The sequence below is a fragment of the Pithys albifrons genome, chromosome 5 (assembly GCF_047495875.1).
Source record: "Pithys albifrons albifrons isolate INPA30051 chromosome 5, PitAlb_v1, whole genome shotgun sequence".
Taxonomy (NCBI): domain Eukaryota; kingdom Metazoa; phylum Chordata; class Aves; order Passeriformes; family Thamnophilidae; genus Pithys; species Pithys albifrons.
Window position 1 is genome coordinate 16,199,854 of NC_092462.1, and position 25,764 is coordinate 16,225,617.

At 42.4% G+C, this 25,764-nt stretch overlaps 1 protein-coding gene across 2 annotated transcripts in view; it reads right to left on the minus strand.

Moving 5' to 3' along the window:
- The window catches only part of AFF1 (ALF transcription elongation factor 1), a 72,855-nt gene that overhangs the window by 42,139 nt on the left and 4,952 nt on the right, over window positions 1-25,764 (minus strand). For both annotated transcript variants that reach the window (XM_071555745.1, XM_071555744.1), the window contains exons 2-3: window positions 5,957-6,077; window positions 4,439-5,437 (exon numbers count right to left, since the gene is read on the minus strand). In XM_071555745.1, coding sequence (XP_071411846.1) covers window positions 4,439-5,437; window positions 5,957-6,077 — 1,120 coding nt within the window. The remainder of the gene's footprint in view (window positions 1-4,438; window positions 5,438-5,956; window positions 6,078-25,764) is intronic.

Consider the following 25,764-nt stretch of genomic DNA (forward strand, 5'->3'; position numbering starts at 1 on the left):
TGCATACACATCAGGTGAAAGAAAACAAGAGAAGTCAGAATCTGTTTATGTATTTAAAAATGCCAAAGCTGTGTGCAATCCTGACCTCACAAACCCTGTCAAAGCCCCAGACTGCTTGCGGTCTGTGCAACCACTCCAAGGAGCAGTGACTAGGATCATTGCCTCTGGAGGTACCTGAAATGCAGCTGCTACAGCAAATGTGGAGAAAAACTGCCTTCACTTCTGAGAGCCAAAAAGGACCACAGGGAAGACTCAAGCAAAAGGATCCATCTTTGGGCACTTCATATTACAACAAGCAGCAGAGAATCCCACAGTTAACCTTTCTCTGGCTGCAATTCATTTCAGGTCACACTTAACACAATGCCCAAGGGTTTGAGAAAGGCCTCGGACTGCACAGCTTTGGATATTTACATGCAAGTTGTAAGGGAAATGAGATAGCTCAGTCTCAGCCCTTAGAGTGAAGTTGAGATATACTTTTTTGTTTTTTAACTTTTCTTACCCAAAACAGTCAGAAAAAGTAACAATTCTCATTCATGTTTGATCTGCTTCTTTAGCAGTCACACACCAACAAAAAGACAAATTAATGCATGTGGTGAAGCACAGAAACCTTCTCCAATCACAAAAGGCACTTCTGATTAGAAAAAGGGTAGAAGAGGAGACACAGAAGTAACACCTGTCTTGGTGCAAAGCAAAGAAAAAGATAAACAAAAAAAAAGGAATACAAAGGGGAGAGGGGAAAAAAATCACAATCTCCCTTCTATTCAGCAAATGAGAAATACAGATAATTGGGTAGAAAGATGACAACACTAGCTTAATACTAAATACTTGTGTATTCCTTATATAAGACCAAAAGTACTACATATGTCTTTAAAGATTTTCATCTTAAAAGGATGCTGGATTAAAACAATGTATGTGTTTCTGCTCTACAGGGTTCACCTGTCTGACAACTCCTGCCAGTAGAAAAGCTCAGTTGCCATGGAGAGAAGTCAGAGAAAAATTATTTACTAGAATGGACTTTTTATATTTGTCATCCAAACTTCTTTGTAGGTAGTCATTATATACACTATGTAATAACCATGTTTTAACTGGCAATCTTTCATAAACGTTTACTAAGGGAAACAGCGCAAATCACAGCAATCCCAGTTTGAACATAGAGATCTTTGTGTGTACCCTGTGCTTCAAGGATAACACAGCATTACCAAAAAGATTTAACACATCTGAGCCTCGTCGCTGTTGCTTCTAGTTGTTGTTTTGGAATTTAAATTGACTGCTTCCCTATTTGCTTCCTGGTTCACAGGCAGGAGAGTCCAGTGAGGCCTCATTACATGAGGTAAAAGGAGCTATGCCCTGACATTTACAAAATTGCCAGGAAAACAAAGCCAAATCTTCAGTGAGCATCCAGGGCTGTACATTCTTCCAGACACTCTGCCCTTAATAATGCTTGAGGATTTATAAACACTCTCCCTCAAACAAGCCTCACTGCTTCTTGGCCCTGCTGTCAAGCCAATTTCCTTTCACACATCAGAGACCATGTCAATGGAGGAAATACAAGGGTCTCCATTGGTGCTGCAGGTCTCCTGAACACATAGAACGGCTTTAAAAGCATCTTTGTTCAGGTGCAAAGGGAAGAGGTAAAACCTGGCAGAGATACATGTAAGCTTCTTCATGTGTGCTATACTTTTAAGCCTCCTCACAATAAATTTGGAAAGATGCCTTAAACAGACAGGGATGGCATTTGAAAGTGAAGGTTTTGATAAGGGGAAAAGGGGAAAGAGCTGTTCAGTTTCTTAATGCAAATGTGAGTCACTGCATGGTTATCTACTCTGGAAGGCTTCGGTTTTCAGTATTCCCAGGAGCAGAAGCTGTCAATAATGTATTCACAGCTGCAGGTGAAACAGGGCTCAGAAATTCAATTACCAAACACACATGTTATTGAGGAAATGGCTTTCTTAAATCATGTCAAGGGAGATCACAGGAAGAACCATATTTGGCATATTCAGTAAACTGGGGCCAAACACTTTAAATAACATGTATAAAACCACGCTCCCAGTTGCTGGGAGGAAGAGGGAAGAACAGCAGAGTTTTTGCTAGTCTAGACCCATTCATTGCCAGAGTCATTGCAAGGCAGGAGTCTCTCTGCAGCTCCTGTTTCACAAAAAATATACAGGACGACCTTTCAGGCAAAGGACCCCTGCTCAGCTTTCTCAAGACCCTATCTTTGGGTGAATCTTTCATCTGTGTTCAGCATACATCACTGGATGTTTCCTAAAAGCAAACCAGCCCAGCCTTGTTCCCCAGTCACCTCTCTCGAACTGTACATCCAGCACACATGGCACATATACAGGCATGCAACCTCACTGTTTCTTCCTCTTGCCTCTCTAAGCTTCAGCGCTGGAGGACTAATATCAAATAGATGTTAATCATTGAGACCAAACAGAACTAGGCAAATGTGACATTGACAAGACTGAAATAAGCAGAAAACAAAGTAATGGATTTTTCAGTAGGGCTTACAGAGCCATTATCCAAAATGCCTATGCACAGAAAACTGTCAGGGGCCACGGCCTAAAGATCCCTAGATCAAAGGAGCATCACTCCACATGTCCACAAAAAGGTTCATCTATCTGTTTCAAAAGAGACTAGGCATATAATTAAAACTAGGGTCTTGATTTGTGCAAAAACTTATTTTCATTATCTTCAATTCCCTTTTTATTGTGTTCTTACTTTGTCACAGATCTAACAGAAGGAGCATGAGTAGCATTACTCATGCACTGACAGCTGTAGGATTGGGCATTTGGCCTTAGGCTTCTGCTTGATGGAATGTGAGTGAGAAGCTTCACTCAGCACACAGCATCACAGATAATACCACCCTATCCAAATTCATATTAAATCAGAGATACATGAGATGACAGAAGTATGGGGATGGGAAGAGAGATGCAGAAAATAATGCAGATGAGAACAATAAGACAAGAAGGTGATGCCCTGCACTGGTTTACTTCTCCCCCAGGAGTAAAATATCTGGTCAAGCAAATAAGGAAATGCAGACCTCAGTGAACTTCCTGTTTTGAGGTGTGATGTGCAATGTCAAACCTACTTGGAAGCAAATAAAGTCTCTCAACATGGGAGAATTCTAACAACTTCTCAACCATGTAGTTTGGACTGTTTGCTCTCATTTTTCACAAGATACTGCCTACAGCCACTTTTAGCTGATCCACACACCCTTTTCCATGAAAACCAGACTTCACCCACACTCTTCCTTTTCATTACAAAGGCAGTAAAATACAATTTGAAAACTATCTCCTTGACTCTCCTTGCCCAGCTGCTTTAGGTCAGCACTGCAGGATCCCATATCCCATAGGACACAGCAATATTCTACATGCTGAAGGATGTGCACAGTAAAACCCCAAAACGTACCAGGAAACCAAGTGCCTTTGAGCTCATGGGAGACCAAGCTCCAAGGCAGGCAGGGTCACTGCTGGTCCCTCAGAACAACTGAAACAGGGCTTCAAAAGGGCACAAGAAAAAGAGCTGTTTGCTGGACAACACACGTACACCAACACTGCTTCTTCTCTCCCACTGCTTTGCCAGTCAAGACTTCTGTCTCCCTCACCACTCTGTCCACTGTTCTTTCCCTTTTCTCTCAAGTGAAAGCTACAACAGATTAATTGAATCCAGCTCAACTGTGCCAATCTCTGCCACACTCTGCACATGATCTCTAATCAACTCAAGATGCAGTGAGAACTATACAAAAAAAAAAAAAGGCATCTTCTCCAAAGTTTTCTTCCCTTTGTCAAGGACATTTAAACAGGACAACAGGGACAGCATTGTGTTCTGAATTGCACCTGCTGATCTACAAACCCTGTCCTCATGCCTTGTTGTACCAACTGAAATGGCTCATCCTGGAAAAGAGCAATTCATACTTCCCTGTGGGTCTACAAGTGAAATCTTATAAACTTACTGAGGAGAATCCTGTGGTGTTCACAATCCCAGGTGACCACAGAACTCACTGCAAAGTCTGCTGTCCCAATATTCAGTGAAAATGTGGGGTCCCCACCCACCAGCACTCATACTGGGCACTGACACTGCACATACTAACTGCATCACCACTGCACCTCCCCATATAATTTCCCCCTTCTTTTTCAAGAAGCCTTAGAGGAAAACAAAAATTACAGTCAAAGAAGCAGTCTCTTGAACCATAAAACATGCTGCAGCCTCACTGAGAAAATCACAGAAGAATCATGGCAAGTATCGCGTTTTCACCATCCAAACAGGGTGGTGTCTCAGCCAGGTCATCAAAAGCCAACCTCAAAATGCACCTTCTAAACAGGGCCATCCATGTACAGCTGTCATTTCTTCTGGCAGTCACTGCTGTTTGATGACTTGATCTCCCACAGCTGAACTTACCCTGCCTGGAACAGAGATCCTCAACAACTGCACTTACCTCCACAGGCTCTGAAGGGATTTCCAATTTGGATAGTCCAGCTTTGGCTTTCGCCTTCAAATCTGAGATATCTTCATCATGTTCCTTCATGGGCTCAGAAGGGGTTTCCAATTTGGATAGTTCAGCTTTGACTTTTGCCTTCAAATCCAAGAGATCTTCATTGGGTCCTTCGTGGTATTCCTCTAGGAGAGGTTTGAGCTCCAGTGATTCAAATGGTGCCTGATCTTGGCCATCCATGGGTCTGACATAGGCAGTTGGTTTTTGCTGCATTGCACTTGCTTTTGATGTCAAAGATGGGGGGAAAGTCTGAGAGGAAGGCTGAGTGGTGCTGGTCAACGTAACGGCTGAGCTGTCCTGACTTTCCTTGTCCTGTGATCCTGCTGCTAGGTCCTGAAATGATTTGGTTTGACTGTAGGTGGGCCCATGACTATTGCTGCTGTTCTGTGACCTGGAATTGATATGCTGGCTGGAATGTAGAGGTGACAGGGGTGCCACTGGAGAAGACAACAAACATGGCAGTAACGGGGAAAGAGGCAAAGGGGAGGCCTGCAGTTCATGAGCACGACCTTCACCATCCCCAGGCTTGTCATTCTGACTGTGCTGAAAACCTGCCTGACCATCTCGGCCACCACGATTGTGTCCTTGACCTTGGCTCCCACTACAGGACAAGCTGCAACTCTTGGTGTGCAAACCTGAAGCTGGTTCTGTTCCTGATTGTGCCTTTTGGTAGTGATTGGAGTGGCTTGGAGGACGAGGTGCTACAACCATAGGTCCCACGGGTGGACGGCGGGGTGTGTGCTGGAATGAAGATTGTAACGTATGGCTGGTCTTTCCAGGAAAGTATGGGCAATCAGGCTGTCCTGGTGGGATCAGAAAAGTAACACTTTTTGGAATTCCTATGAGATTCTGACAGGACTTGTTGCTCATGAACTCCTTAACCTCCTCATAATTGCCCAGCATGTTCTGAATTCGGCTTGACAACTCATCTTCTTTATTAGTCTGCAATAGAAGAACAAAGAGGTGGAAATTTCAAAAATCCTCCAAGAGATTCAGCTCAAGAAAAGGCAATTCTTCATGATTTTAACTTAGTCACCACACATCACCACAAGTGAAGTTAGGCAAGCTCATCTTGATCTTGCAAATCTCTCCAAAGGAAATGGGACTCCTGTAGCCACTATCAGTTATTCCAAGCCAGGCTTGCAGGTGCACCTGCAGCCTTCAGGAGCACTACTCAGATCTCTCTTTTATAACCACAGCTGCAGACAGACAGGCAACCAAGCTACTCACGAGCACGCTCCCTCAAATTGCAGGAGGCCAACTCAAAGTCTACACTGTTCTTTCACAACGAGCAGAGATTTAAGCACATACCCTTGAGCTGAAGTAAAGCAGATGGGAAGATGATGTGTTTGCATGTACTATGCTCAAGTGCGCTGCAGCCTATGGAGAAGCCAGAGCTCTCCTTTTCCACCCCAACCTTTCTTCCTCCTCTCCTTCCACCCCACACCCAGCTACCATTACCTTGTAGGGTTCTGCAAAGAGGGGAATCTTCTCAGAGAACTGGTCTTTGTTCTCTAGAATCTCCTGGCTCCGTCTCTCTCTTTCTCGAATACGCAGCAAGTTTCTGTCCTCGTTGCACAAGCTTTAGGAAGGAGAGAAGAAAGGATGATCAACCCTGTACATAAGTGTTATCAACAAGTGTCTACTGGATTTCAGACAATGGTACAAGTCCAAAATGAAAGCAATTTTGTAATCCACAGGGTGGTTACAGCTGACAAATCAGTTACATCAAATATTTGCTGCATAACATAGTAATGTGACACACAAGGTACATTATGCATCCTTCTTAGTGATTTCTACTCCTGATACCATCCTTCAAGGAGAGTGGGAAGAGAAAAACTATCAACCCCATTTAATTGTGAAACAAACTGAGAAGCAATCAATGGGAGTCATAAGCACATGAGCAAATCCGCTTGCAATGGTTGATATGAAAAAACTATCCCTCTTGTTTTCCTTCAGACTTCCAGCCCAACTCTTCATCCAAGAGTAAAAGAGAAACCACTATTTTGAAGGTGTTGCTATTTTCAAAGATTGAACTTTGCCTACTTGGCAAAAAATAAGGCAATACAACTTGGCAATGAGCATGCTTGAAAACTTCCTCTCTACTTTACATGGACATTTGGAAAACTCCTTACCTGAAGAACCTTGTAGCTGCATTTAAAGCAATCACATGAACTTATTCAGAAAGAAGATCTCAGAAATGGAGAAAACATCAGACCTAACCCCCTGTTCTTCCTCAACTACATCTGCATGCACTCAATTCCACCAGCACCACATCAAAACACCAATATAGCTGTGTCACATGCACAGCAAGATGACTTCACAGAAAACCAGACCCTTTAAACTACACCTTGTCTGTAAAATACTACTGCAAAACACAGAAATCTCTTGTTTTAATCTTTATAGACATTGCGGAAGAAAAAGCACGCAGGCATCTCTTTTCTCTCCTACTGCTACTCTACTGTACAGTCTACTGTATACATATAATTCCTATATTTTATTTATACACTCAACTTCTCAAGTGCCTGAGTCTGCAAGGGAAGAGCCTTGTCTTTCCCACCAGTGACATTTTCCTAAATACTACACCAAGAATCAGCTCCAGTCACCCCTAAAGGAAAGGCAGAGGACTGGCTTTGATGTAGCAGTTAACCAAGAGGTCTGACTGCTGCAGAGGGGGTTTCCTGACTCAGTGGGAGCTCTGGAAAATGATGCTGTCTAATGGTAAATTTCTATATTTGGAACTGCAGCAAGGATGTACTTGTACCACGAAGATGGAAAATCACATTCAGGGGGTAGACTGTGCACATTTATCGTAGTTTACAATTTTGCTAGTGCTGAACTGTTTCCAAATATAGCAAAATAGAAGGGTCCAGTAATATCTATGTACCCATTTCTGAAAACAATACAAGCAATTTTAAAAATTTACAAAAAAATCCCTGTAATAAACAACAAAAACCCAACCAAAACAGCAATCACAGACCATTGCTTCAGTAAATATACACAGTCCTTCTGTTACAAACTATATAGTAGAAGCATTTCCCCTGTGCATCTTATGTAATTTTCCATGTGAGCAATTCCCTAACTATAAGTAGCTGCCTTGTGTCTGCCAGGAAAGCTTTGTGTGATCAGGTGTGGGAGATACCAACTACAGAAGACAAAAACTTAGGAGGAATTATAAGGCAAACTAGAAGCAATCTTGGCTATAACTGCTACTCAAAGCCGTATGCTTGCAAAAGATATTTTGAAGTGAATGTATTTCACAAAAAGCCAGGCCACATATTATGACCCTGTAAATTGCTTTCTACTTAAACACTGTCCTAATGTCCATGTGGATTACAGATGTCCTTCTATCTCTAAGCTGGCGAGCATCCAAATCCAGGGGAATCAAGCTGTTTTGCTCAGAGGTTCTGATCATGCTCAAACAAAAGGCAAACACTAAACCACTTGAATCTCTTGCAACAATAATATTTACGATGAGAAGTAGCTGTGTTTCCTATACATACCTCAACACTGCATGTAAAACAACTTACATGCCGCTTGCTGCAAAAACAGCAGCTGTAATACCTCTAAAGGTCTTTTCTTTCCCTGAACCTTCGCTGACCCCAAGCTGTCTTCCCAGCAATAAATTCTTTCTATAGAGCGTGTGAAAAGAGAGAGGGGAGGGACAGAGGGAAGGGGAGGGGACATCGCTTTGTTGCCATAATGGCAGCTCCTGCAGGTTTAAGTAAAGCCAAACGTAGCCTGTTCCAGAATAGCCCAGCAGACACGAGTGCTCACACACGTACAGCACTCCTAGGCACTGCCCAGCGAGGTTACTCATGCATTGGTACCACTGCAGACCACCTCGTGTGGTCTGGTCATGCTGACAAGTGGCCCAGGCTGCCGGCCGTGCAGAGCTGGCTGCCTGTGAAGCCAGGAGAGGGGTCATTCCCTCCCCCTGGCTGTTCAGGTTTGCCATCCACCCTCTGGCTCCTTGTCTGAATTGGATCAAAGCTATTTTTGCTCTGAGTTTTTCTCCAGCTTCATTGAACAGAAGGAGCTCACTTTTAGAAGCAGAAGAATAAAGAAATAGTGAGTAGCTACTTATTTGATCATGCAGTTGAGATCAGCAGCCCTCCCTTCTTTAATTTACAGATAAGACCTTAAACTACCTGAAAACAGCAGCTAAAACTCATTTCAATTCTATTTTATCATGTAGGTGCCATGTTTTTTCCTTGCACACTGCCTCATCTCCTACTGAGCAGCTTCTATTTTTAAAAAATAGGTTGTATTGCACTAATTGTCATTCCAAATTCAGAGCAGAAGGGTCTGCTGTCTAGCAAAATGCCCACTTTTTTAATATAAGGCTGTAGATATCTACTCTCAGCACCTGTGGAGACACCATTTCTGCCCACCATTAACCTGACCACTGAGGGCATTTGTCAACATGCTCTTCAAAGATTTTAAAAACCTTGGTTATGGTGTAACTGGTCACACAAACAGTTACCCTAAGGTCAGTGTTAGAAAGCCAGGCAGAAAGCCACACAGAACCACAGTCAGCTCAGGCTCTGAGTGGACCTGTGCCAAGAGGAGAAGAGGTCTCCATGACCTGCCAGGCGCCAGCAGAGGAAACCCGTACAGAGACACCGCCTGCCCGGCCCCAGCAAGCCATCCCTCACACAGGCATGGACAGAGCCCTGACCCTGCTACTGCCAAAGCTGCAGGGAGAACCCCAGCTCCTATTCTTCAGAAACCTCTCCAGAGGAGCAGCTTTGATATTTAGACTTTCCTAGAATAGGAACTAAAAAAGCCCTCAAAACCTTAAAACCAAAACCACTCCCAAGCTCTTCCTTACTGACTTGCAAAAAATGCCTTGGGAAAACAGACTTCAAGGCTTAGCACCAACACACCAAGCACATGCAAGCCTGGGAGCTGGGGGACAAATGTACAAATCACCTGCATCCCCAAAAAGCCCCTAATCGTGCTTTGCTACTGAAATGGCAAAATACCCCTAGACTCAAAGCAGCCCAAGCTGAAGAAGGCAGTCCAGTGGCTTCTGTAATAAGAGATTTGGTTCAGGAAGTTCAGCAAAGCATGCACCCTGACCCACAACATCATCCAGGCTTGGGTCTGTAACAGAAGCCATGAAAGTACCAACATGCACTGAAGCCATTCCCAGTGACATGCTAATCCTTACTTTAGAGCTTCAAATGCTGGTATGTGACAATCCATCCCATGACAACATATGCAAAAAATAGTCTGGTGCAGGAAGAAATTCTGCCTCTCCTGTCCTGTGTGTTCTCCAAATGAAAACAAAAATCTGCTTTAATTGTAGTAAGATCTAGTGCTCCCAAAAGGAATTATCCAGGAGCAGGGAAGTGGGGTGGAGAAAGGCTAAAAAGCAAACACACAACACACACTTCCTTCTCAACACACAGAACCTCTTCCTCCGAAACACTGCAAGAGAACATTTCATTGTAGTACAACTGCAGGAAATCACAAATTTATTGAAGCTGTTTCGTCATTAAAATTGATTCTCTTTTTACCATGGGAAACTGCTGAACAACGTTGCTCATGACTGAGAGATGTATTCTTGTTTAAGGCAAGACACATCGCCTCCAAAAACAATTAAACAGAAATCACATGGATACACCGTAACAGCCTTGCTGCAGCCCCCCATCTCTGCTGCTCTTGAAGTCTCCATAGAAGAATGGCCACCAATTCACACAGCTCGGTTCACATCTATAAAGATTAAATATGCAGTTTCACTTATCAGCCTATAAGCTTGAAAAGAAACACTGATAATGGCATGGCACAGAAAGTTACTGAGCTGTGCTCAGCTCTCTCAGGTATCACCTAAGCAGTAAGCCTGACAGTGACTAAGATTAGCAGATGAAAGGGCAATATTACAGTTAAACCAAACAGTATCAAAAATGCCTTGCCTCGGCCTTTGTCTCCTTTCCTTTATGGAAATATTGCCAAGTTGTAACTTGCTAAATTTTTTAATTTCTCTTTCACATCAATTTCACAGAAAATACACAGTTGGAACATACACAAATGGTAAGAGAAAAACATTGGGCAGAAGCGCAACAGATGGTACAGTTAGCCAGTTATTTTCTGCATCATCATCATCATCAATCACCCTTGGTACATGCTTTCCAAAAACAAACACCTTTACATTGTAGAAATATGAATGAATTGGAACTTCCTTTTCAAGATTTTGCTTTCCCTATCTTCTTTAACTCACTGAGTCTATCCAGCCCCATTTATTGATGGTATGATAGCATGAGATCCACTGAGCATGAGATCGGGGCCTCACAGTGCACCTGTTTATCCACGGTGATTGCAGGAAACCTCTTGTCAAGTATTTTTCAACAAAAATAATCTTCCAAGAAAAGGTAGCACAGCTGCAACCTTTCCTTCAAAGCGTATGGAAAAATGATTCTCAATACACCTCTTCCTATGTTTTATATGTACAGCCCTCTAGGATACAAAAAAATGGAAGTAAAGGCTAGAATGTTACAACAGGCAAAAAGGAATTGCCAGTTTGCTTCAGCAGAAGCTAAATTGGCTTTTACGAGAAAAAACTTTTGTAATATTTATCATGTTCTCATTCAGCCTCTCCTATGGTAATCTTTGAGTTCAAATTCTTACTTATTTGTTTCCTACTGCTGTTGCCAAGTTTAAAATTATATTCATTACTCAGCCATTAAAAGGTTCTTGCTTCCTTTCAGCCTCAATAGGTCTTTCATCTTCAAGCAGTTCCCAGAAGTAAGCCTGAACATTTCCTGAGAACTGAGTCCCTGCAGAGCCCAGTGACTTTGCCAGGAATTGGGAACTCTCAGATGTTCTTCAAATATGACAAATCCTTCATAGACTTTTGCCTAAAAACCCCAAATGGCTATGCACTTGAAAACACAGCCCAAGATTCCTCAGCCTATGGTCCACAAACCACTGAAGTCTCAAAAGAGGAAACAGACTTGTCAAAAGATGCAAATAACTGACAGTAACAACCTCCTTTATGCCTACTCAAAAAAGGCAAACAAGTGAAAAGTCTATGACCTAAACTTTACCTTTCCCAAGATGTTTAAAATCTAACTTAGTTATAAATAAAAGCCAATATAGCAGTATCACAAAACAGGCCTCAGCAGAAAAGCCTCATGATGAGTAAGAAACACAAATTACCCCCTCCCCAAGTGGTGAACCCCTGAGAGGTCAGAATACAACATGCAAACAGTCTGCCGGCAGAAAGATGCTCCCAACAAAAAGCAAGAGTTTATGCTGATGTCCAGCCTCACTTAACAGCCATGCACGACACTTAGAAAACCTGGGAAACAGGACAATTACACAGCACTTAACTATGTTGCTGTAGCTGAAGCACCTGAACACACGGAGAGGCAGTCTCTTCACTTGTGATGCTGCAGAAATTAAGTCTCTAAAGAAACCTAGGCTTTCAGCCTCTCCCTCTGTACCCTGACATTAATAAAATGTTGTCAGAAAGGTGTTAATTATAAGTTAGACGAGGAACACGAAAGCTGTCATTCTCCATCTAAATGCAAATATACTAGGAGGGCTTCTAAGAAGGTGTGATTGTGTGAAGTGTAATTACAAGGAAAGCAGACAAGGAGTTGATGAATTTAAGGCTTTGTTTGTTCTGGATGTGGCAGGCAAAGGAGGAAATGTGAAAAATTTAAATCACCATGTAGGTGGCATGAAAATCCTGACCACTCTGCCTTTTAGAGGCAAGGCGTTCTAATTCATCAGGCACACATCTCCAGATTTCCCTGAGACAAGTGAGTGGTCTGACTGCCAGTCAGCCCTGAAGGCATGTGTGTCTTTTTGGGTAGGTGGGTGAAGATCTACAATTCGAATGCTATTTCAGGAACTGGATATGCACAGAGAGATTCAAAGCTGCTGGTGTCTTGTCTGCAGCACTGATGGTGCAGCTCTGGAAGTGAAGCATAAGATGGGACCCGTGTGCAGGACTAGACCCCTGGGTTTGGAGAGCCCCTCCACAGCAGCACACCAAGCAGCCTTGATTGTGGTGACCCAACCATGACACAACTGAGCTTACACGTGAGCAGCTTTTGTAGGCAAGATGACCCCATCTGTGTCTCTTCTCATTTCATCAGCAAGGATCAAAAAAGCTTTGTGAGGACACAGATAGACACTTGCCCAAGTGACTGGGTTTACTTTGCTGAGGCGACAGTGAAAAATTAGTTATTCTAAACTTCACTCTGTATCAAAATGGGAGGCATTAGATTGCCACTAACACAGCTACACTCCTCTGTTGCACAGCTGAGTAAACATTTTCACAGAGCCCCAGGCGGCTCCAGAGGTGCTCCCACAGAGAGTGCTCGGACCCAGGACCAATCTGGTCAAGCTTAGCCGGTACACACAGACCCTTCTGACAGCGTGCTACTTCCTGGCTTTGTTTGAGAATCGGTTTGAATGGAGAAGGGGCATTCCCTGCTGAGCAGATCCTGCTCTGACAGAGAGGGGACTCTGAGTCACACACGATTCTCTCAAAAGTGACCTTTTCTCATTTTTATGGATTTGAAAGCCAGATGCAGTTACAAAGTCTGTCATTAACACGCAACCTTGCTTTATTCCTGACTCGCCATAGGCGAGGCACAGGCATGCTGGCAGCAGGGTATTGAGCCCTGTGCCAGCTGCTGCTGCAGGAACTCTTCCAGCAGCACATTCCCTGCTTCTGCAGCACCTGGAGCCTGCAGCAAGGGGATTATTTCCCCTTGATGAAAATGCAGGTAGAGCATTTGGCAATTGCCATCAACTAAGCATGTAGACATGAACTCACACATGGCCATGTCAGAGCAGCACAGTGGCAATTTTTTTGGATAAGTCAACGTTCAGAGAGTAGGCAGGCAGCAAGAAAAATTAGAGACTCAGTTTGACATCTGCTCTCCACCAGGATAAAAGCACCTGGAACAGCTCTCACTATTTGGGAACAGACTGCCTGCCCTGCAGCATTATCCCCTCCCACAGTGTTTCTTCTTCTTGATTATCTATATGCCACTCAGAATGAAACCATTGTACATTTCTCCAGGTTGTTTAAGTCATTCTGAGACACATAATTACATTTACTCAAGTATTAGCCTATAAACCCCAGCTCAGGAAAATTACATGACTGAAGTAAGATCAGTGGAAGAGTGCCAAAACTCAAGTTTTTGTTAAGCCTGGCTGGATCCTCCAGCACTCTGCACTTCAGTGCACTGCTTCATCTGTTATCTCTGTGCCAAATCTTTCTGTTATGGCTCTTTACATCAATTATATGAGCACAGGAACAGGGGAACTACTTACATGGTGAGCAACAAGCCTTTCAGAGCAGGGATAACCTTTTGATGCATGTTCATGTGTGAACAACTGCCTGGCACAGAGAGGAGGTGTTTCCCAGTGAAAACACAGAGGCCAGGACTGTGATGCTTTACCAACTCACCCACCACTAGCAAAATATTAGTGTTTCTAATGCTGACAAGGCATAGTTGAGTACTCAGAAGTGGTTATCAGCTGCTGCCCAATCAGTCTGAAGGTTTTCTTCCTTCAATGAAGTGGTGCATGAAATCTCCCACTGAACTCACCTGCCTCTGAATTCTGCATATCAGTGGCAGAAATCCAGCACCTGGGATGAACTGCTGTAGGCTTGCCTGGGAAAATACATTCTACCTTACATAAAGCCTCTCCTACCCGTCCATTTGCTTTTGCCTTGAAATGCCGTTTGTTGTTGTTCAGTACAATCAGTTTACTGGTAATAGGTTTAAAGGCAGCAGAAGAACTACATTCACACCAGTAATTTACAAAAAGAAGAATGTAAAAATGCAGTCAGGTTTCTATTTCTTTAAAATGTGCTCCAAAAGAATGTCCTCTACTGGTAAACTTTAGAGACCTGAGAGATTAAGTAAAAAGGCTGCTGCAAACTAGTACTGTTTGAAAAAGAGGCATATAATTAAGGGATCAAGAAAAAACATTTTTACCTTTAATTTCGCAGACCTATTTTAATTAATTTTAAAATTATTTTTAATTATTTTTTCCACAATTACAAGATTCTGATTCACACACATATTGCTGTCTTACTGATTATAGGAAACAAAATCATGATTGCTTAGACCTACTGTTCCTCCACACCAAATATCCAAAAATTTTATTCCAGACCTAGCACAGAAGTACTCAGTAAAGCAAAGTCCAATGGTCCCCTTCAACTCAGTTACTGTTTCTCCAGGATTGTCATAAAAATGATAAGCCTTGCAAAGAACTATCTCATCAAAAATGTTTAAGGCAAAAAGTAGCTTACAGCAATGTAAAAAAAACAAAACAAAACACCAAAAAAAACAAATCCAGGTGATGGCTGCTGTTAAATTAAAAAAAAAATCCAGTGTTTAATTTTCCATGTGAATACTTTCATCAAGGATTCAAGTCCTATAATGTATTTTACTACCTCAGTTCTTTGGGAGTATACTGAAATGCTTACTGTAGGTGCAAGAGGTCAAATGCCATAAATTTTCTATTTTAGGACTACATTAAAATTACTCAAGTGGATATGCCTTTTGTTCATTGATTTTATGGAACTTCTTAAATGCTTTTTTTAAACATTATCGTTTTCCATTATACCAAAGAAGAATTTTAATAAGATGCATAGTCAGTAAAAGAAAAACTGAAATGTTTGGTGAGCAGCTATTTCAAGAGTCTGCATTTTAAATCTCTCTGCACATGATACTTCTCACATAGTAACATCCCTGTACATCCAGCCAGGAGAACATGTCACTGGTTTTCCGTAGGAGACTGCTATCAGCTGACCTTGTCCACACTCTGCCAAGCAGTTCCCAAGTCCATCAGTCACGTTGCCGTGCCATCCACAGGTGCCACAATATTGCCACATTCTCATTCACACACAGCTGAGCTTAGCACTACCTCTCTACCAAGAGCTCCTGCACACTTCCCTCCCCATGTCACACAGGTAGAGCACCAGGCTCAAGCATCACCTCCTGTCGCTGTGCATCACACAAACTGATACACGCACGTACATCACAACTTGGCTTTTGTCAATCCTCTGCTTGAGGCAACAAAACCATTCATACCACTGTAAAGCATTGTAAAGCAAGCCTGTTCCCTTAAACCCTTCCCAAACTCGCTATGTTTTTTAAAGGCCTTGTTTCACCCAGCTTATTCTAAATGCTGTCAGACAGCTTGCAAGGCTCTTGCAGAGCCCAGGAGCCTTTCACGTCAGATTTCCTGCATGGTCAGAAGGGTCCTCCTTTCTGTCCTCTGTGACCATCCCAGCTGTGGGCCAACATACACACCTGAAGCCCTACAGCTCAATGCAAACACAGCCCAATGGAAAGGAGAATGTAACATCAGCCTTTGAATTTGCTGCTTTTGTGACTGCAAACATGAGGCTGTTCAAATAATAAACTACACATTCAATGCTATCACTGATTTAATGTGCTGTGAAGCATGACAAAAGCAAAAACTACAAATACAAGCATTTTAAACTATCAGAAATATGGGTAAGTGTAATTCTGCCTCCTGAATCTTTAGTCCCCTGCAACCTATTTGACATGTGGGCAAATCTCTAATTTTTCTTGTGAAACATATGGTCTGTGTAAATCCTTCCCAAACAATTGACCAAATGAGTCAATATGCTATGAAAAGGAGAGTACTGTAACTAAACTGAGATTAAGAAAAATTAAAGACTATTAAAGAGCCAAGTTCTTTCCTACTTTGATAGGAATTAGTCACAAACTCATGATGCACGAATTAAAGGTTTCCTACTTGAGATTTCCACTTATATAACAGCATGTACTGAGTAACAGGTTGGACAAGTCTTATCTGCATTGCAAGGACCATGTAGAAACGTAATGAGATTAGCAATATTTGTTGAAAAGATCTGTTAATATGCTGAAAAGCCTATTTAAAAGCCTTTCCTGCAGTCTCTGCCAGAATATAATTATTCTAGAAGTATTTCCTATTTTTTTTTCATCTATACACAGAAGCACCTGCTAGCTTTCCTACGGTTTGTATCTGTTGTTCAATTTTATTAAGAGGTGCACATGCTCTGTAGCCAAGTACCTCTCTATGCTGGAGTTTCAAACTGCATTCAAATCATCAGCCTGAACAAAGCATCTCATTGTCATTTGAAAGAACTTGGCAAGTGTTCAATCTAAGCAAGAGCAATAATCCATGACAGGGTGCATTAGGCAGGTACTGATGCATGCCTAATGCACATTGCAAAGCATATGCCCCTCCAAAATACACTCTGAAGTATCTTATCTCTCATTTTTCCTGCTTTTTAAGAACATTTACACAAGCTGTTACTTTTATCAACTACAAAAAGTTTCTCCTTTAAGAAAATAATAATAAAACAGCTATAAATACTTTTCTTCTTCAATTCTGTGCACATTTATTTAACACGTTCCTTACTTCCAAATTAAAAACAAACAAAAACAATTGTAAAATTTTCCTTCCATCATCTGAACCTCTATTTGAAAAGTCTCTAATCTTTCCCTTGGTACTGGAAGCTGCATGAGAAACAGCAAACTGCTCAGCTTCACCATTGTTAGCCACATTTGCGTGCAGGCAGTGGGAACATCACACTGGCTCAGACCAAAACCAACAACCAGCTCCAGTTCCCACGGGACAGCAGCACGGGCTTGGCAGTGCCGAGACCCACTGCAAACACTGGAAATCTCTGGGACCTGCTCAATCTGCATCTCTGTGCACCACAGAGTGAGTCCAACAGGCATGTGTCCCATCCCACACATGGAAAGGAAGGCCTGAGCAAGAGGGCCTTCTGCAGGCAAGTGAAGTCAGGTGTCCTTGTCCTTAGGCAGCACAGGGAAACCATGCACTAAATCATGGGAAAGGGGAGTGCTGGTGGAAAGCAGCAAGGCCACTTCCAAAACATCTTGCCTCCCTGAGCAGCATGTGCTCCTGGAGAACATGTTCCCTGATAACCATGCTCTGTTCTGGAGAGCACACAGCTGTACACCAAATCAACTGCCAGCTCAATACTGAGCTAATATTGGTTTTCACCTGGTGGTACCTAACTCAGGTGAGTTATCCAAAGGATGGACACAACGCCTTTAAGGACTGATGTGTCTTGGAAGGCTTGCAGAAATACCAGAAAATGGTAACATCAATGTGTCTCTAAGCATATCTCCTTTGTTGCTGAAAAACATGAGGTAATTTTTGCAAACCACGTAACACAGCAAAACCCATGATTTTTACAGGGAGGCAGAGAGACAATGCATTTTCTAGCTGAAATAGCAAACTACTACATACCAGGAATTATCTGCCAATAATTGAGCAATGTGCTGATTAATACATTTTCTGGGTTGCCTAAGGACACTGCATGCATGAGTATCTCGCCACTATTAATTAATCGCTCTTTGTGCGTTTATCCTGGTAGAATTTACATGTTGCACACAGTGAATACCCTGAATGAGGCAATTTCTACCTCCAAAAGCACTTACTATTGTCAGTTTATTTGCCCTGCTTAGACTGATGCTCAGATTGGCAATAAATCATCATTCTTAGCAGCTGAAGTGTTTAGTGTCTTTCATTCAATATTCTTTCATGCTTACTGTTCCCCCTGGAAGTACAGTAATCGTGTGCTGAATAGTCATTTGCAGCACTGCAATTAAGAGATTATTCCATTAGGCTCTGTATTTCTATCTGGTTTTATGTTTCCATTAAAAGCACTTTGTTAAACAATTGAGCAAACAATGTAGTGCAACAGCAGAAGCAGATGCCTGTCAGGCAGAATCCTGGTGAAGCAGCCCAGGAAGAGCAGGTGGAGCTCATGGGTCGACAGAGACCCTCTTAGGCAGGGTCCTAAAACTTGGGAGAGGACAGGCAGTGTGACTGCACATGGACCAGTGTGGGTAAGCAATGGAGGACTGGAATAAATACCTGCCAAGAGACTGGGTGAAACTGGAGAGAAGTCACTGGCCAGACACCTACGTGGGGGTGAGTTTCTCTGTAATCACAGCATTATTTCTTGTGCTTCTGAGAGCAGCGTAAAAAGTGTCAAGGAAATTTTACATCTATAAAAAGTGGCCACTTTTTCAAGGAGCAAAACCTGACAGCCAACTGGTAGAAGGCAATCAAAGTACTTGTTAATTATGGTGTAGCTCTTGTATTTCATTGTCTTCAGGCTCTGTCTAGTTTTATTTCCAGATTAAACCTCCTAGGGGACTGGATCTTTCCAAGCCTGTTCTCAACCAGTTCTCCTTTTTTCTGGGTAAACTGCCCCTTTCAGAAGGTAGTTCTGCCCAGAAAATAGTAGTGATTTGATGCCAAGCTTGTGGACAAGGCTGGAAAATCACAGCAAAGTGCTGCAGGAACACATGAGAGGACTTTCACCGGGCATACACAGCATTTTGTCCACTCAGTGGTGACCAGGGTACCTTCCAGGAAATGCATTGCCTTCTCTGATAACACCTTTCTAGCCTCTGCCCTTATGAATATTTTCATCATAACAGCCAACAGCCTCTGAGCTCCTGTCCGCAATGCCATGGTGGTGACAGCCAGCCTAGGAGGGGAATGAATCAGCACTGCCTCTCCCTGGGGTTCCTCATCCCCTGCCCTGCCATGCACGTTCCCAGCAGCATTCATTCACTGCCTTAGGATGAAGCAGGAGGCCTGCACTTTGCTCACCAATGGACGGAGCAGATACCCACTAGTAACCATCGCATCAAGCTTCTGCAGAACGTTTTAAATTTTTTACATGCAGGCTGCTGGATTTTCCCTTGCCTCCTGACTGTCTGCTTAGAGCTACATCCAGTGCCAAGCATGGTAAGCCTCTTGAGCAACCTGCTCCCAACCAGACAATTTCCTGCATCATCATGGGGATGCGCTGACTCTGAATTGCTTCATCTCTCTGTAGTCTCTCACTGGCCCAGAGATTCAATAATGAAGTGTCCACAAACGTGATGAGTAACACCTCCAACACCAGCTAACGCCTCACATAAGCCAAGCAACATCCGGCCAAGTCATCTGTAGAAAGCTATGTATTCTCAAGAAAATGCATGATGATCACAGGGATTTAGAACAACTTTTTTAAACCACAGGATAACTAAATCTCAGCACACACTTTGTAATACATTCTGTATCTTTTCCATCTTACTCAATTGCTTGTTTGGCACAGTTACTAAACCTGCAATCACAAAACAGTAGAAGTCTGCATAGCAAACTTGTTATGCATAAGTATTTCTGGAAGCCACTTGAAAATTGGCAGTAGGGAAAGAACAGTCTCAATATTTCTGCATTTTGCTACTCCACCTGAAACTTCCCTTTTATTTGTCCTCAGAACAACTCTTAGAATCCTTTCTGAGTAGCACACTGTGCCTTAACTCCACATTGTTTTTCACTTAAGACAGCCCTGCTGTAATGCTTGTAGCAATACACACGCTAGAGAAAGAACAAAGGAAATGATAGTCAATATCCCTCCCTCTTACACATCTCTTTTTCTCTCTGTCATACACACACATAGCAGTCATTCCTCAATTTCAAACTGTGAATCAAGAACCCATTTTGAGCACTTGCTTATACACATACAAACCCCATTCTCTGTGTAAAAGCTTCGCGTCAAGAATTCATTTTGAGCACAAGCTCAAGCACAGCTCTTTTACCAGGAACACCTTCTTGAATTGGACTTGAAAGCTTAAAGCCAAAGGAAACTAGAAAACCAGATACTGGTCTAAATTCCTCTTCTCACCAAAGTAGCACATCACCTTAATACACAGTTTAAGTCTCTCAGAAGGTGTGGAGGGGATAGAGCAGATGGAATCCAGGCTATGATTTGGCCCCAGATGAGGACAATGTAGAAAAACCCAGAGTAACTCATGAAATTCGGAGCAGCAGCTGTAACAACACCTTGTATGTACACCCTGCTGAGCCCTGGCACATCGACTCACCACTGTCTCAGCTTTCAGCACACCCTTGGCCAGCCGAACTGGCACAAACCATTTCAACCCTCCTCTGGTTTCCTACTTTCCATCAAGCCTTTGCTGTGTGTAAGAACAGTTCAAGGTCTGTACCTAGTCAGTGCCAGCACCTCACTTGCACTCTATCTTATCTGCACTTACCAAAGTGACAGAGAGGAGGAAGGGGTGAAAGAATAGTTCAAGGAGCTTCTAAGAAAACTGCATGGCTTAATTAAAGACCTTTTAAAGGCATCTTATTAACCCCAGTTTTTCAGTCCTTCTCCTCTCTAGGTAAAGAAAGAAATATTGAATAAGCAAAAACAAATCATTATTCACTTGGCAGATTACTGTACACTAACAGTTGTTACGCTTAAGTAAACATAGCTTATATCAATATCATCTGTGTTTTTCCATCATTAGTCTGAATGGGAGGACGGCCCATTTCTTTTTTACAAAAGGAAACCATTAACTTAATATTCAATCAATGCACAAAGGAATAGGGAAGTGAAGAAGAGATTCCCCAGAAGATGGGGTTGGGACACAGAAAGTAAAGAGTTTTTCTCACAATACTTTCTTTTATATGGCATTTCTACCAGACTTTTTTTGGGGGGAGGGGGGGCTGGGAGGGGAGAGGGTTGAAGGGGGTCGGGGCAGGGGAGAATATTTCTAAACAACAGTTTGACGTTTTCTTCTGCTCTAGCTGAAAATAGGACCTTTTCTCCCATTTCCTACTGTTTTGACTAGCACAAATGATTACTGCCAAATCAGAAATAAGGAATAAGCACTCTTAAGGGAGTGGAGTGGAAACAGTACTGAATGCAGGACCCTTGACTGAGACACCTGCGTTCCATACGTGTCTCTTTATAACTAAGTACAGCACAGATACCCAAGTCAGTTCTAAATAAGAACATAAACAACTCTGTTTGGCCACAAAATGACACAAGGTTCAGCCCAAACGACTAAATGATGAACTAAATGTTCATTAGATTTAAAAATTAACACAGATCACCTCTGGCTTTATATGCATTACAGGATAGGGGTTTCTCTGTATGTGTGGTTTTCTTTTCCTTAGATTTGGGGTGTTTTGGTTGGGGTTTTTTACCAAGCACAGTTTCTCAGTTTTCACAATAAAGTCTCTCACAAGCTGTTCAAACAGCAAAATGACATCAACACACACCAATACAGTTGCCAAAACAGAGCCTTGAGAAGGTTTTGGTTGCAATTACCAGATTATATTATTGTTACAAATGGCTTTCATTAATCTAAGAATTACAGAAAGAAGGTTCTGGCTGTGAAATGCAGTGCCAGACTAGATCAGCTGTTTACACTGTAAGAGAAAGAAACAGCAATAGGCTCCCTGCACATAAATTCAGTGTTGTCCTTCCAAAGGTGCAGGCAAAAGGGATGTGCAATGAGGGAAACCTATTTACTGTAGGTCAGTTCACTCAGTTTAGTTAACTGACTTAGAAAGAAAACACCTTTTCCAAATCATTATGAACCAGACTGATTCCCATGTTTAAGGACTGGAAGAACCAGCTTGGAAGCCAAGTTTTAATGTTATCAATTTCTGCAGACTGGTAGTTTCATCCATCTGCTTTAATGCACTGTTGTCCTACTCGTGCAGAGCTGCACTGCGCGTGCACCACAGCACCAAGCAACAGCACTGCTCATCACGTTCAGTGACATGCTAAGGGATGGACAGAAACTCCAGTTCAGGTCTGTCTCATTAGGCTTACTTGGACCAAGGCTGAAGTCCTCCCATGTACCCACCATGAGTTTGGAGCAGGTCTGGTAGGAGGAGGGAACGATGACAAGTTAAGGGCAACTTCAGAGGGAAATTCTAAACTTTGCTGAAGTAAAGCTGTTGATGGGGTTTTTTCCTCCTTTCCCAGGCTAAATTCTTCACTTTTTGACAAATAAATAGAGAACAGCAAAGGAAAGCTTTGTGGTACTTAATTCACTAAATGACCAAGTTACTGAATTTTTCCAAGTTAGCCAATTTAGGAAGTTATTTTAGTCTATTGTTTTTAATGCCTCATTGTACAAGTCAACAGCTTTTCCTGCAGGATGCAATGTCCAAAGTATCCCATGTTTTGAAATAATACATCTCATTATTATGGTGTTGCTAAAAGCAGACTAGACTTTCTCAAAGAATAGAACACAATTTTACCTATTTTTCTGTCTCTTACAAATCTGGCTGATTACACAGAATTTTCTTATGCTCTAGACTAGCAGGTTTTTTTACCCCTGTAGTCCATTGCACACAACGCTGCATTTCCTTTGAGGAGGGTCACAAACACAGCTAAGAGTAAAGCCTATTATTAGTTTGCTGAAGCTAGTCCATATAAAATGGATAGGGGTTTACAAACAGATAAAGATCAACTGTGTTCCAAAACCTCGGCAAAGTGATCACATTCCCTTTAAACATTAAGGCACTCATTCACTCTGTTTCCAGACTGAAAGTTACAGAGTATCACATGTTAAACTCAAAATCAGATGCAAAACTTTAAATATATTTAAACCCTTCTGAGACACAGAGCATCTAAACAGGTTGAAAATCATGAGCTTTCAAAAATTAATGTACATTAAACATGCTCACAGACACAGGCAAAAAAAAAACCCAACATCTAAACTTCACATGCTTCGGAATTGACATTCTTAAAGCTTTAAAAATAAGTAATTTTGAAGGGAGAAGCATTGCTTCAAGTACTGCCATAAGTTTCCTATCAGCCTGAACAAGGCAGGACCAGGGGGAAAACATCCTACAGCAAAGTTCTCTCTCTATGCTGGGATATATCGTCAATGTGGGTATGCATCCGACAAGATTGTCCTGCAGCTTGGCCTCCCAGGAGCAAATAGTAAAGAGAAGCACAAGCAAGAAAACAGCAAACAGACCAACCATAGCCAGGTAAAAGACTGAAGAGAGACTTTCAAGCTGGACTACAGGAAACATGGTCCCTCTGGACAGAGATGGGTGTCTTCTGTCACCAATGAAAAGTTAACTGCAGGATAAAGCTGACTATGCTGCTCCAAGGGAGCTGCAGGGTCTGGACAAGAAGGCAGACACAGCGGACCAGAAGAGTTCTTTGACCAACACAGCTTATAGCCATCATCCCATATCCATCCTCCCAGAAGCCACAGGCCAGAAAAAGCAGCCTTATTCACCGGTATCATGGAGTTCACACTCAGCTTCGGCCAACAAAGTTATCTCACCTCTGCAGTATATTTGTTGCCTTTTAGCCACGCCAGCAGAACTTTTCACAGTAAAAAGGCCTGCAGTGCCAGACAGACATGGCAGCTTCCAGGTAACAGCAACTCTATGGGAGTCTTTGAAAAATCCAAGCAAACCTCCCTGCAATGAAGCACAGAGGGATAGCCCATGCTATCCTTCTGTTAGCTTGTTACTCTAGCAAAGCTATGAAGAAATAGGTCCCTAGGCTGACAGCCTGTTCTCAGCAGAACCACAGCTTACTGACATCAGGAAAACAACTTTTCCTAGAACAGCTTGTTCTGCCGAGGGCATTGAGGACAGGGAAAAGAGAAGCATGTCACCAAAGCACTTCTAAAATGCCAGCATATTCCCTGTTTTCAGATTAGGATGATTTTTCCAAAACAGCCTACGGGGGGAGAGGATTATTGAGAAATAGTTGCATACCAGCTATGAGGGAGAGTTTCTGAGATGTACTTGCAAAGATGAACTATCTCAGTAATATCTTTTTAAGCAAAACCTTACAGACTGCAGAAGAAGAAAAATACTAAAAGCAATTTCTTACCACGTCTAGAACTCTCTAAAGATGTAAATATCCTGTTACTGCACTACATTGCAATAATTCTTTTCAATTTCAGATGCTGGAGATATCCGTATTTCAAACGGCAATGCCCACAACTCAGCCTGGGGAAGAAGCATGTGCACTAATGCTCTCTCACATACCTCACATACACACACCAGCTGTTAGACACTACTGTGCCATAAAGGAGCTGATCATACCTTGCTGAATACATCATTTGGTGCTAATAGATTACAGAGTATATGGCATTCTAAGCAAAGATGTAGAGAATAAAAATACTACCATATGCTTGAGAGTTGCCTTTTTGTTTCTTTTTAAAACAGGCTACTGCTTAGGTTTTGGTGAACTTGGGGTAGGGGCATTTTTTTGTTGTTTGTTATTCTTTGGCAAGGTTTTGCAGCTGTTTTTTGTTGCCTGTTTTTTTTTTTTGTTTGTTTGTTTTTTTCACAAGTACAAAAATGAAACCCACAGTTCTGGAAGTCCTGGAAATGAGTTTTACTGTTGTCTCTGAGGTTAAACATTAACAATTTGCTTGTTGAACTTTCTCTAAAAATTAATGCAGGCCCATTATTTTCTTTTAACTTGATGGCAGCATTGTAAAACCACCAGTAAAGGCAACTTCAGATATAAACACTCAGTACAACTAAAAATGACAGTTCTGTGCACTAAACAATATCTAAACATAAACTAAACCAGAAGACAAACATCTTAATGAAGCATATGGCATTTCTGATGAAGGCTGCCAGTCAAACCTCCCCAGATAACTGAGCCTAACAATGCTGAAGCACTAAAAGGAGCAGAGCACCTCCTCAAATGCAGTTGTGTGCCCACACACCTGCTCTGCCTCCCTGTCTGCCACCTCTCCCTGCCCATACAAGAATAAGGCAGCAAAAGAAATGTGCGTTTTAAAAGCCATGCAGTTAAATAAGGTGATCAACAATTTCTGCACCTTAGCAGCATACAAGAGAGCTGGGGGCTGGCTCTGCACACAGCAGCCATCACAGCTGAGAGGGAAGACTGAGCAGGAAGGATTCTACCTCTCACCACTTTCCACAGCTGCTTGATTCTGTACAGATCCAGAATTAAAATTCTCTTCCCTGAATTGCCTGTGAATAAGCAACTATGAAAAGTCTGCTCATAGCACATGCAGGGGCTCTCGTCTGTTCCCCATAGAAGCATTCTGCTGGAGAGCTACAGCTCTATCATAATCCACCTACAGTAACACCTCATTTTGGAGTGATAACCTGCCCCAGCCAGTGCTGCGCCTGTCTTCTCATTCTTATCACAGACACAGATGAACTGCAGCAGCCAAATTTGCAAAACATAACATAGCCAGTACTTTTTTCACTATAACATACCACAGGGAAAAAAATCCATGCTTTGTTCAAGAGTGACCAGGGTAAGTACTTTCTCCTTTTTTTTTTGGGGGGGGGAGTGGGGGGAAAGTGTGGGGGGGTTGGGGAGTTCTTTTGGGTTGGTTGGTTTGTTGGCTGGGGGTTTTCTTGTTTGGGTTTTTTTCTTTTTTTGATTTGGTTTGGTTTGGGTTTTTTGAGGCTCAGGC